The sequence below is a fragment of the Pseudophryne corroboree genome, chromosome 7, assembly GCF_028390025.1.
Source record: "Pseudophryne corroboree isolate aPseCor3 chromosome 7, aPseCor3.hap2, whole genome shotgun sequence".
Classification (NCBI taxonomy): domain Eukaryota; kingdom Metazoa; phylum Chordata; class Amphibia; order Anura; family Myobatrachidae; genus Pseudophryne; species Pseudophryne corroboree.
The window spans coordinates 140618177-140632131 of record NC_086450.1 but is presented as its reverse complement, the minus strand read 5'-3'; the positions used below and the strand labels follow the sequence as shown (position 1 = coordinate 140632131).

The 13955-nt window shown below is 40.4% G+C and overlaps 1 protein-coding gene across 1 annotated transcript in view; it reads left to right on the top strand.

Moving 5' to 3' along the window:
• The window catches only part of GPD2 (glycerol-3-phosphate dehydrogenase 2), a 368081-nt gene extending 354878 nt beyond the window's left edge, over positions 1-13203 (top strand). The window contains exon 17 of the mRNA XM_063933701.1: positions 7169-13203. Coding sequence (XP_063789771.1) covers positions 7169-7294 — 126 coding nt within the window. The 3' untranslated portion in view covers positions 7295-13203. The remainder of the gene's footprint in view (positions 1-7168) is intronic.
• Positions 13204-13955: the final 752 nt, after the last annotated feature.

Sequence of the window (13955 nt, the reverse complement as noted above, 5' to 3'; positions counted from 1 at the left end):
ACCACCTCTGTCCTCTAGTACTCTTTTATGCTCTTTTCTGCCAACTAATGCTGTCACTTGGACTATGTTTTCTAGTGCATTTTTTTCTACCTGTACTCTCTAGAGTTCGTTTATCTTTATATTTATTTATTATTATTTATTACCAGTTATTTATATAGCACACACATATTCCGTAGCGCTTTTACAGAGAATATTTGCCCATTCACATCGGTCCCTGCCACAGTGGAGCTTACAATCTGTATTCCCTTCCACATGTACACGAATACACATTCACGCTAGGGTTAATTTTCATGGGAGCCAATTAACCTCCCAGTATATTTTTTTGATTGTGGGAGCACCCATAAGAAACCCACATACGCACAGGGAGAATATACAAACTCCACATAGTTGGGGCCGTGGTGGGAATCAAACCCATGACCTCGGTGCTGTGAGGCAGTAATGCTAACCATTACACCGTCCGTGCTGTTACTGGTCTCTCTAGTGCTGTTCTCTCTCTAGTTCTTTATATGCTTCCATGTGCACTCTCCGCTCTCTAATTCTCTCTCTTCTCTCAGGTGCTCTTTCTATCTGCACTCTAGTGAATTCTCTTCCTCGCTCTCCTTGTTCTATTGTGCTGTTTGTCCTCCACTATCTACTCTCTTGTAATATTTCTCTGTCACTGCTCATTAATGCACATTTATCTCTCTTCTTCTAGTGTTCTTTCTCTCTCTCTGCATTCTACTGATTTATTTTTTAGTATGCTTTCTATCTTGGTTCTGTTGTGATTTTTCCTTAACTCTACTCTCTAGTGTGTGCTCTCTGCTGTGTAGTCCTATGTCTGTCTGCCATCTAATGCTCCCCCTCTCTGCCATGTACTGCTTTCTCATTTTTCTGCCCTTTAGTGCTCTCTACTACTACTACTACTACTTCTTTCTTTCTCTCTCTCTCTCTCTCTCTCTCTCTAGTGCTCTGTCTATGTTCTCCAGAGATTTATTACTGTATACAGATGTGTCCTCTTACATCCTTTATGCAGTCACGCTAAACAGTCCTTCAAGTCGCTTCATGCCGTGGTGGGACTCGATAGCGCAGAGCATGTTTTCTGCATTTTTGTTAGCAAAAATGCATTTCTGTCGCAAAATAATGCAATAGGACGCACAATCAGATCCTGCTTATTAAAATGATATGCGGCATGCCTATATTCTGTGCGCGACTGCGGTTATATGTGCATCTGAACTGCCACGTTACAGTGCTTTCTAGGAAAACACTGAAGCATAGCATTTTGTATGAAAATACAGTCGCAGTCACACAGATAATATAGGCATGCTGCATATCATTTTAATCAAAAGAAGCTGCTCATGCGTTCTGTTGCATTACTTGCAAAAAAAGACGCTTGGTGCTACCAAGTCACGCGGCGCTCACACGTTATGTGTAACGCGACTTATAGCGCACAGAGCAAAGATGTAAGAGAACGCATCTGTAGCTAATCTGTAGGGCTTGTTCTCACTGCCCTCTAGTGCTCTGTCTCTTGCTGCTAAGTGCTCTCAGTTTCACTCTTTCTTCTAGTGTTTCTCTCTCTCTGTCCCTCTTTTCTCTACTGCTCTTGTTCTCCCTCTCTCTGCTGTTTAGTGCACTTGTGCTCTGCTCTCTATTGCTACCTCCCTTTCACTCTGCTCTGTAGTTCATTCTCTCGCTGTCTCTCTCCCTGCAAACATCACACTTACAATATTAAATTAAATATAAACATTTCTTGTTTTTCCATTTAAAGATCAAATGGGAAACTTCTGCAGTAGTACAAATGGAAATGTCAATCAAATTCTAATGCGTTAACTACTAACAGCAGGAGGAACCAATCAGAAGCAGTTAGATGATGCAGTTGATTATCATCGTGATCACTGCACATCGTAGCACCGGGCTCCAGCATGCCTTATATAAGGCTTGCATCAACATCTAATTGTGTGGCAGTTACCTGAACAAGCATTACAGTACTCCGTCTACAATTGCAGGCAATTGTAACAAGATGCAAATCAGCAACTAACTAGGACATATGTGTACGCATTTTTAGTGCACATGTACAGTACACAACTATGTACGGTATCTGTAGACCCTACTGGTGCTGTGATGGGACATACTGCCAGATTGTAGAGTGGCACACCCACACCCTGTTGTGCCTACCAGACATACTATAGTACAGTGTCCGGTGGAGTAGGCACATGTGGACAGCAGTTGCAGAGCAAAGCCACTAAGGTTGGGCTGCAGACCATCTTGTAATGAAATGACAATAAAATATATTAACACATCTCTCTCCAGCATGATGGGTACACAACTTTGCCAACTTCCCCATGTGCATTATTTTAGCATGTTGGGTATGGAATCCCGACGGTCGTGATCCCGGAGGTTAGTACTGCCTTGATACAGTGATCTTCTCCCTTCATTGTGGGGCAGTTGTTAAGGGGCTGTACAAATAAGTATCCTTCCTCACATCTTTGGTGTCTCTTCCCAGGATGGCCTCGCAGTAGCCTCCAGCGCTCCCCCTTGTATACTCTGCAGGGGACTTAACATGAGGCAAGGACTCTCTCCCTCTACTGGTAGTCTCACTGCGCAATGGTAGCTTTTCACCCTCTCTTCCATATGAATAATTCTGTCCTCTAGAATAATTCTGTCCTCTACAGCTGCTATATTTATTTTAGTATAGGCTCTTCTTCATAGGGCCCATTGCCTCTAGGGGCTCCCATAAAGACATCTGCTCATTGCAGCCGCCATGCACTGAACAAATGCCAGGGATAACCAAGAGCTCATCCTGCACTAATCCTGTCCAACAATGCCAACCTTCTCCAATATGAGAAACCCAAGTCTTTACAGCTTTGTGTCCCCACACGCCACACTGACTTAACTTCACGTCCGGCACTGACATGACTAGTCCATGTCATGCCTTCTCTTTAGTGTGAAGCCTGTGTTTTGTTCTACTTCCTATTGCCCCCCACCCCTGTGACTCTGATCAACATCACTAGTGTTGTGGTCAAGTCCTGCCACTAGGCGTTATATATTTTACAAAAAGAACATATGTTGACCTCTAAATGAGTCCATAACATTGTAAGAGTGTAATGATGCAGTACATATTAATAGGTTATCTTTTTCTTGTTCACGAGTACAGTTGGTTGTATAGATTTTTGCTTTTCCTCAACAGGAATTATGGTAGGATTCTGTGTATTCCTTCCCCCCCCCAACCCCCCCCCCCCCCCTTCCCTGGGGCCTCTCGTTGACATTTTCAGGCCAGCTGATATGTTCCAGTGCACTGTAAAGTCATACCACACCCTCAGTGAGGTCATGTCACACCCATACCCAACCACCACCCTATGCTCAAAAGCCATTTTTGTGTGGTTGTGTGGGGGATCATACAGGAGATTAACAGGAGAGTTTTGGGGCCAGTTGAAGGGATTCTAGGACAAAGACATGAGCAAAAACATTCTAGGCACTGGCCAGCAGGCTTGTTAACACCTTCGTTGAAGCTAACGTCCTGGAACATGATTTTTAGAAAATATGGGTAGTGTGCCTTTAATACAAACTAGAGTGATGACTTTACTATATACTTTGGCCTGCAATTTAATTTGCAGGACTTTATACATTTTCTAATGTCAACTTTGGATTCTAAATACATGTCTGTAAACCTAATCCAGTTTGGAAAAACGATGTAAAAGAGACTATAAGATAAAGCAGTTATTGGTAAAAATAGCATTGGCGAGAGACGTGTCTAAAACTATATTTTTAGTTGCTTTGTATTTTTTGTCCTTCCATGTTTTTGCTTTTTGAAGTATAACAAATTACTTTACACCCCAATTTGATCTGGATGGATTGTAGAGTTTAATTTCAAGTTTATTTTTGTAAGGTCTTTCTTACTTGGGCAGGTATTTCAGCCGTCTGCCAGCTCTTTCCTGAGCCAAGGCGATGATGAATGCGGAACATGAGATAAATTAATGCTAGGGATTTTGGTCAATGTCAGCCCTTTCTTCCGGATGTCAAGTTAAACAAACAAGATCAAGGGAAAGGAAATGGTAATTGTCTCTCTCGAGATGAGCTGCAGATAAGCGCATTGTTGAATCTGAATGCAGAAAATTTTCTGCAGTGGTGTCCAGCATCACAAAAAAAGAATAATTATTCCTTAATACATTTATCACCGGTTCAATCAGATTAAATGCATATTCTATTAACCATTGACAACAATGAATTGTTCCTTTGAAATTATACTGGAAACATTTTTATTCCCTATTTGACAGGAAGGCCATACAGACGATTGGTTGTATATAGAATTGCTTTTATATCTTCCGGGAAAACTTGGCTGTCATCTTGAGCCCAATGTGGATATTGTAATTGCGAGGAAGATAAAGTAGACAATAATTCATTTTCATGATTTTAGTTTAGGCCATAGGGAATCCTTGCTGATGAGCTGGAGAATTCAGATTACAAGCACACAGGTGAACACTTGGAAGTCAACACCGTTTACGATTTTACTAATCTCCTCAACAGAAATTGATAACTAGTTTCATGCATCATTTACAGCCTGAGACTCCATTGAGCTTCCAAGCACAGAAGCATTTCATTCCGCCGACAAAACACGCAACATTAGCTGAAAGAATAGTCAACTTTTCCCAGCAGATAAAATGTGTCATCTTAATAACTGCGCTGGAGAAAAGCTATTTATCACCTGCGCTGTAAATACTAAACCTTTTTCTTTGCAGAATCAAATTCTGTGTCTATGACAGTGGTTCCCAAACTTTTTGGAATCACGGCACCCTAGAGTATCAGAAATCAGTATCAGACATTGGAATCACGGCACCCTTACGCCAAAAGTTTCTTATTGTAAAATTTGTATAAACATATTATATTACATTAAGTAAATTGTGTTTATATGTCATCTTTAGGCTCAGTTATGTGGCGAGGGACAGGATTTGCTTTTGTTAGTCCACATATTTTATGTGGACAAAAAACAAGAAGTACTGGTTTTGCCTATTACATTGACCATAAATAATTGTATTTAGTCCTGCACCGCCAACACAGAGCACCCCTGCAAATGCCCCGAGGCACTACTATCTGCCACGGCACCCAGTTTGAGAACCACTGGTCTATGATATAACTTTTTAAGTGTGTTTTAATAGGGCCTGAGCACCTGTTGTCATCATTTAATCAAAATATGGGCGTACAGACAAGCAAGAGATAAAGTAGGTGGAGCTAGAGCATCTGCTACCTTATTGGGCATACAGACAAGTAGGAGATGAAGTAAGCGGAACTAGAGCACCTACTACCTTACTGGGCATGCAGACAAGCAAGAGATGATGTGGGTGAAGTTAGAGCAGCATGTGCTACCTTATTGGGCGTATAGACAAGTAGGAGATGAAGTAGGTGGAGCTAGAGTATCTGCTACCTTATTGGGTGTACAGACAAGCAGGAGATGATGTGGGTGAAGCTAGAGCAGCATGTGCTACCTTATTGGGCGTATAGACAAGTAGGAGATGAAGTAGGTGGAGCTAGAGTATCTGCTACCTTATTGGGTGTACAGACAAGCAGGAGATGATGTGGGTGAAGCTAGAGCAGCATGTGCTACCTTATTGGGCATACAGACAAGTAGGAGATGAAGTAAGTGGAGCTAGAGCACCTACTACCTTATTGAGCGCACAGACAAGTAGGAGATGAAGTGGGTAAAGCTAGAGCAGCATGTGGCCAGAACATTAGACAGGTCACAGCATTACATAGTATTTCAGGTTCCCACCACCATGTCTAGACAAATTTGAAACAAATACTATATATAATCTGAGCATCTAAACCTTATCACCAGCACAGAGCAGTGATGCAAGTCTCCTTCTAAGATGCTTGCTGTAGACCATGGCTAGTACATTAATCACTCTCCTTAATTTAACAATGGAGAAGGAGGAATGTGTTTTTAATATTTTAAATGAACTTGTGGGCGCCCTGCATGCTTCCTGCTGTCTGTAGAAATGCTGCTAGTTTTCTGTCCTGCTGTCACATTGATAGGCTGAGTAGAAAAAGGGCTTGAGTCTAACACCACCTTGTAAGTAGCATATACAACTTTTATCACAGCATAAGCACAACATATAGATAGTAACATTCACTTTCTGGCAACAACAAGAAATGCATTCCCATCTTCACTTCTTATCAGTTATGTCACTCTGACATTAGCCTACAGAAGCTGCTGAATGGGTTATGTAAACAGCCTACCCTCTCCCCCTCCCTGACATATGTTGTGACACGTAAGAGAACCACATTCCAGATTGTGAGCTTCTTCCCATTCTCCAACAGTCCAAACTGGTTCTTCTCATCCATAACCCTTGCTTCAAAACCATTTCATACCTACAAGCAGAATATATCACCGACAAATGAGCTGCTCTTGCAGATAGTTTTTATTTTTTTATTAAAACAAAATTGTAATAAAAAAAATGCTGGAAGCTCCTCTCGCCTTATTTTTCCAAATGAGCTGTGGAATTACAATTTTTTCCCACAAAAAAATGTGGTTTAATGAGGGAGGGTCTAGAACCCCAATGTCTTGGCCAGAAGTAAGTGGAGGGCAGAGTAAAAATTTTAGCGTGAAATTCTGCTACCAGGTCAATTACTTCTTCACTGACAAGCATTTTCCAATTCTGCTAACATTTTTTTAATTTAATCCAAATGTAATTGATTTGTGGGTAAATTACAGTATAGGCCTTCTGGACTTGTCATACATTGCATAATTAGGCATGTGTGTAATGCACCTTTATATGTAACAACATTGTGTCGTTTTATGGGTTGACTATAAAGCATTATTGAGAACAAGGTGAAGAAGCTTATCCTTGAGGATATATATGTATTTAGACCACCACAAAACTAACGCGTCGTTCTGCATTTAATTTTATATACAAGTTCCACCAAGCAATAAAATCGTTTACTTTGTCTGTATGCTACTGTATTATTTACTTAGAGTTATCAATATACAGTATCACCCTAATTGGTCAGTCAGATGAAAAAACTGTCTGTAAAGCATTACATAGACAGAAATAGCAACAGTGACCCCAACAGACTTTACCTGATATACACTTTTACAGTGCATATGTCTGTATAAATAGTTAAACACCTCTCTGTGATATTGTATGCATCTTAGACATTTCTAATAACTATATTCTTTATTTTTTGTTTCTTTTTCAAGTTAATGAGTGCGATCCAGAAAGGTTTTGTATCAAGCAGCCGGCTGGCCATGCTGATGAAAAGCGTAGAAGAGAACCTGGATCAGAGAGAACCCATTCCGGTGGACCGCAGTGGGGGTGGAGTGTGAGTCTTACAGCAAGTGGAGGCACGTTGCTGCTGCTCTGTGTTGGACAACATTCCAAAGCTTCTTTGGCTGCATATGCTGAAAATTTGGCACTCAGTGTGAACTTGATATTGATATTTTTTAAGCAAGCGGGTTATTCTCTTAATAGATTAAAGCTCCAATACATGATTTGGTGGATTCTATGCACCATGAACGGTATACATACTGTTCTAAAATATTACAGGCCCCACATCGGTCTAGGGGATTTAACGCTTACTACTGAAGCCTTCGCTTTCATTGTCTATAATATTAATTTATATCATTCAAATTATTTGATTGATTTAAAGCATTTTAAGGGAAATGTAAAGAAATACAAAATAACAGATCTACAGTATGTTCTAAGTAAAGTTATATTGTAGACCTTAAACAGTCTTTGTATTTATACTTAGTATCTAGCCTCTACACTGGGGAGACAGGACGCTTTTAGGTTGTACCAATAACTGTGAACATGGGGTCTATTAATTCATACTTCAGTGATGGGATTGTTTCTGATATACCGATAAGCTGTTCCCCATGAATATTGGTTCAGCCCACAAAATGTCTTCCTTCCCTGTGTAGTTCTGTGAGCCTAAAAATTCCTTTAAGATAAAAGTAAATGTAATAGCTGTCCAAAGGGTGTACCAGCAGAAGGGGAGAAAGCAAACCATTCTTGTTTGGCGTCACTAGTAAAAGGACACACGTCATAATTGATACAGTTTTAAAAGAAATTGTATATGCAAGTTCAATGATTAATAATATATGTTATTTGAGATGAGGTTCTTAAAGTGGTTGTTTACTTTTTTCCTATGCAGAACTTACGTCCTGACTTTGTTGTCATTAAAGGGCACAGGCAGGGACCCCTCTCTGATAATGGCTGTCAACAGAGATCATTACCTTGTCTTGTACTTCAGTGGAGAAACATACTAGGCTTGTGACTCCAGATATTGTAATGAACCCAGTTTAAGAAGCATCCACATAGTGTTCTTGGCCACTGTAGACCATTAGATTTTGATACATCGGCACATGTGCTGCGTTTTATTGTCCATTGCGTTTGGGCATATGCACCTGTATACACACACAGCAGACTGGCAGACACAAAACAATATGTTTTGGGTTTCCACCTGTTTCCTTTTTGTAAGTTAATCTTTGTGACATTAATTAGATAATGTTACGTTTGTCCAGGTTCTACTGGATAACCATAAATACTATATGTTGGATACATAGGGTGACTTCCACCCTAGGACACAAATAGAAATCTTCAGTTTTGCTAAGTAACTTCTTAGTATTATTTAGCATGTTAGCCTCTGTACCTAGTTTCACCTAGAGTTAAAGCTGACATTTCTGATGTTATCCAGATCTGATAAAGTCACCTTTTCCTTATTGTTATCTTCTGATGTTCAATACCATTTAATCTCAGTGAAAGAAAAGATTAGCCATTATGAGCCTATGCTGATACAGTGTTGCAAGTTTCACATCTAGGAAGCAGAGCTTAAATATATGAATGTTTAAGTAATCTTCCTTTAATACCCCACATTGGACACTTCTGTCTCTCCACCACTGTCTCCCTGCTGTACATTAAAGACTCTGCACTCCTTACTGGTCTATATATCACCATATAGCAGGGGGTCGATTGGAGAAATGCTGCATTGCCCAGGAGAACAATTTGCACACTAGTCATTGTATGTAGAAGAAACATATTCGGAAATATGGCAAAAGGATTTTTTGTTTGCTAATGAAACCACACAAAATGCCTGGTATGTCATTGACATTCTCTGTAAGAGAAGTGTCCGGTCAGTACTATGTGCATCTGTTTACTGAACAGAGTAGACGTAAGTTCCCGAATTGTTAAGTATGTTGAAAGCTTGTCACATGTCTAATAATATTTATTTAAAAAAAAATATACGCACAATTATTATTTAGTATGCACAAAATGTTAATTTTGTTAGCTGCTGATAAATGCACAAAATGCTGCAGTGTTCAGTATTTGGTAGGAACCGGTGGTGCCTCCTGGTGGCATGCTTATATACTGTATTTAGGATATCTAATTCTGGCAAGTTGGCTAAAGACGTTTGTGCCTTTTAATTAATTATCCCATTGAATAAAGGGGATATCTATCCTGCTGTAACTATATGTTAAGATTGCATCATCTGGCACATAATATTTTTTCCCTTTTGTTTTATCATTTTTGTTTCAATAGTGTACCCTTACACAACACAAATGTTTCGGTATAGGTTGGTGCTGCCATGAGAAGTTTGGATCTCCTCGGCAGGATGAAACAGATGTCACAGTTCATTTTGGTCTACCTTAGTCTTATAAATAAGTTCTATAACCAAGGAGGGATGCGGTCAAGATGCCGCTGGCCGGAATCCCGGCGGCAGAAATCCCGACGCCGGAATCCCGACCGCCACAATCCCGACATATTCTCCCTCCGTGGGTGTCCACGACACCCATAGAGGGAGAATGTAATAGTGTGCCGAGCGTAGCGAGGCACCGTGCCCGCAGCGTGGCGTGCGAAGCGAGCCCGCAAGGGACTGCGTTCCGCTCGCCACCCCTATCGGGATTGTGTGGTCGGGATTCCGGCGTCGGTATTTTGACCGCCGAGATTCCGGCCGGCGGCATTTAGTGCTGATCCCACCAAGGAAGTAGGATTAAAGATAAGCACAGGTGTCATGTTGTTGAGTTTAGAGCATTTGAGCCACATACAGTGGAAAGAAAGGTGATTCCCCCAGCAGTGTTATTGCCATGAGCTTATTCATCCTCTTTGCCTTCCTCTGGCTAACTCAGGAGGTATACAGAAGATGCATCCTTTGGGACAGGTCCAGAAAGGGGAGATAGTTGCATAAGAAAGATGTTGGTAATTCAAGAACAAATTAGTAATTATTTAAAAAAAATAGTTTGACTTATTTTATAAAAAAAAATGTTTTACTAAAGGGGATTATATCATATGATAACTTTTAAAGGTAGAACTGTTACTCTACCCACTATTGGGGGTCATTCCGAGTTATTCGCTCGCAAGCTGCTTTTAGCAGCTTTGCACACGCTAAGCCGCCGCCTACTGGGAGTGTATCTTAGCTTATCAAAATTGCGAACGAAAGATTAGCAGAATTGCGAATAGACACTTCTTAGCAGTTTCTGAGTAGCTCCACACTTACTCGGCATCTGCGATCAGTTCAGTGCTTGTCGTTCCTGGTTTGACGTCACAAACACACCCAGCGTTCGCCTAGACACTCCTCCGTTTCTCCAGCCACTCCCGCGTTTTTCCCAGAAACGGTAGCGTTTTTTCACACACACCCATAAAACGGCCAGTTTCCGCCCAGAAACACCCACTTCCTGTCAATCACATTACGATCACCAGAACGAAGAAAAAACCTTGTAATGCCGTGAGTAAAATACCTAACTGCATAGCAAATTTACTTGGCGCAGTCGCACTGCGGACATTGCGCATGCGCATTAGCGACTAATCACTCCGTTGCGAGAAAAAAATAACGAGCGAACAACTCGGAATGACCCCCATTGTTATTTAAACTTATTTCCACCCAAAATTAAAATCCCTTTTTTGGCTGGAACTCTAAAGTATACTTGGTCAGCTAAAATGTCTTACTTAGACTTGGGTGTTCTGTTTGGTGTGGTGGGTCTCATTCAGTACTCTGCTCGATTCTTACCAAGACAGGCTTTTTAAGACAGGTAATGTTTTATCAGTGGCTGTGAGGGGAACATTGCTGTAGGATGTCCACCAGCCCTAAGATAAGTGGTATACTGTAATAAGGTGAGTCAAGTCAAACTATAGCTCAGAAAACCATTGTGTTTATTTACTACAAAACACCATTACCTGCACAGCCAACTTGTTCTCCTTTGAGGGAATAAATTAGGTTGGGGTCAGGTGACCGCCGGCCAGCATACCGACGCTTGGATTCCGGCAGGGGGGCAAGCGCAACGAATCCCCTTGGAGGCTCACTACGCTGTGGGCTCGCCACAGGTTCTATTCCCACTCTATGGGTGTCATGGACACCCATGAGTGGGAATAGCCCTGGGTCCCCTGCCAGCATCCTGGCGGCCGGGATCCCGGTGTCTGTATGCTGACCGCTTTGATCCCGACTGCCGCTCACCTGACTACATCCCAATAAATTAGCGATCAGAATTAGTAAGTCTTAAAGTAGTGAATGCGTTATTGCTAGTATTGCCTATGTCACTGAACAACAGAAGACAGATAGAACAGATAGATATGGGGATGATTATTACTACATGTTGTAAAGGAAGCACATTGGAGCCTATTAAACATTTTGATTCTGTATTTTAGGAAGTGATCAGCCTTTAATATCGGGTGTTTTCACTACTGTTTGCCAAATATCATGCTTTTAGTCTTTGTTAATGCGCAAGCTTTGCTTTGGTTAAGCATGCTGAATGCAGAATCCTACGTTTTGATTGTCACATACTGTGATTTTGGGAATGTATTGCTGCTCTGTGTTAAAAAAAAAATATTTGATTATAGTTTTTAATATATATATGTGTGTGTGTGTGTATGTATGTGTATATATATATATATATATTGAATGGGAAACTATATTTTCTTTGAAGCTACTGTAAGATGTAACTGCTATGAATACTGGGGAACAAAACCTAGATATTGTAAGTTGCTTTTTTATATTTTTAAATAGCTAAAGCCTTTGTATGTCACTTTATGAAGCTAATGATGGGCATACATGATGGTCAGATAAAATGCCTGTCAGACATTTATCTGTAAACCAGACACCCAGCAGATATCTCACAGTTATGGCCACACAATATCTGCATTCCTCCCATAGGGAGGAGACATTTACCCGTTCCTCCCCAGTAATGGAACAGGGAAAATGCCCATTAGTCAGCTCTGGCAGTGCATACACTCGCCGATGTGACCAATTTGCAACTTAAAATATATTGCATCGAATGGATATGCTGGACCATACAGCAACTCAGACGATCTATATTTTCAGATCTGTGAAGCACATATAAAGTACAATTAATAACTGTATATTGTATGCCCAGCATTAGTTAATAAAACACTCCCAACATATTACATTATAGTACAAATGCATGTGTATTCTTTTAGATAACTTTGCAGGGTTTTTATAGGTTACTTTTCTTGTATTTAAAAAAATGCACTGATTTATATTCTATGCCAACTCATTTGAAATGAATGTTAAAAAACATATATATTGTATGCTCTCTAATGGTGTGTGGTGTGCACTGTATCTCTGTGGTATATTATATTACACTGTGTTTGTTTTTATTTTGTTGCCTTTTTTCTTGTGGTTGTATGGTGGGCATTTATCACATCATGTCAAAACACTCCTGAACTGAAGTATGCCAGTTACCTACACAGTGAAAGCGACCATTTTGTAGGTTGACCCTTTATTCAAAACAGTACAGCCTATTAACTTGTTGCTAACCAGTGACATTAGATGGCTGAAAAAATATTTACTCGAAAACAACCTATCCGTTCACTAGGAACCACATCACTGAGGCATAAGACATTAAATAGGATGGAACAATGTTCTCATGCTTCATTAAGGTCACCGAACTAATAGACTGCATTCTTATGAATATAGTCCACAAAATGGCTGCCTCCTCTCTGTATAAATAAAAGAAGGACTTAGTTGTTCAATATACTGGGATCTGGAAAGATCCATACAGGCATTATCTCTAGAACCAGTGTCCTTCCAAGTCTCCAAAAGATAAAGCACTGTTATTCACGAACGACCTCTGCAAACAAATCTAGCATATTAAATTGCAATTTGTTATAATTTATTAACTTTGATATAATAAAAATATGTACTCATTTACTTCTGTAAGAGCATGTACTATATGTGCATTTTTTGGCGAATTATCATGAATCAATAAATACATTGAACAGTGAATTAATTCCCTGATGTTTTAATACTGTAAGCACAGTTACTGTGAAATCTATGTCATTGTGTCTGAACTTGATGTTATACAGGACTTATGGGGGTGCATAGTGCAACAATATATCATAACCTTACTGTTGGTACTACTTACTTTAAACACTACAAGTGTCCCGAGGCACCCCAGGGTGCCTAGGCACACAGATTGGGAACCACTGGTCTAGACCGTAATTCCCTTGTCTCCTATTCTCCTTGTATAAGTAAAGTACTTGATGCAAGCTAGGCCTGATAGCATTGGTGAAAAAAGGTGAGATTTATCAAAACTTGGAGAGACATAGGGGGTAATTCTGAGTTGATCGCAGCAGGAACTTTGTTAGCAGTTGGGCAAAACCATGTGCACTGCAGGGGGGGCAGATATAACATGTGCAGAGAGAGTTAGATTTGGGTGGGGTGTGTTCAATCTGCAATCTAAATTGCAGTGTAAAAATAAAGCAGCCAGTATTTACCCTGCACAGAAACAAAATAATCCACCCAAATCTAACTCTCTCTGCACATGTTATATCTGCCTCCCCTGCAGTGCACATGGTTTTGCCCAACTGCTAACAAAGTTCCTGCTGCGATTAACTCAGAATTACCCCCATAAAGCGGAGAGATAAAGTACTAACAATCAGATTCTACCTGTTGTTTTACAGGTTGTTTCGAAAAATTGACTGGAGCTGATTGGTTGGTTCTTCATCTGTCTCCACTTTATCTCTCTCAGAGAGGCA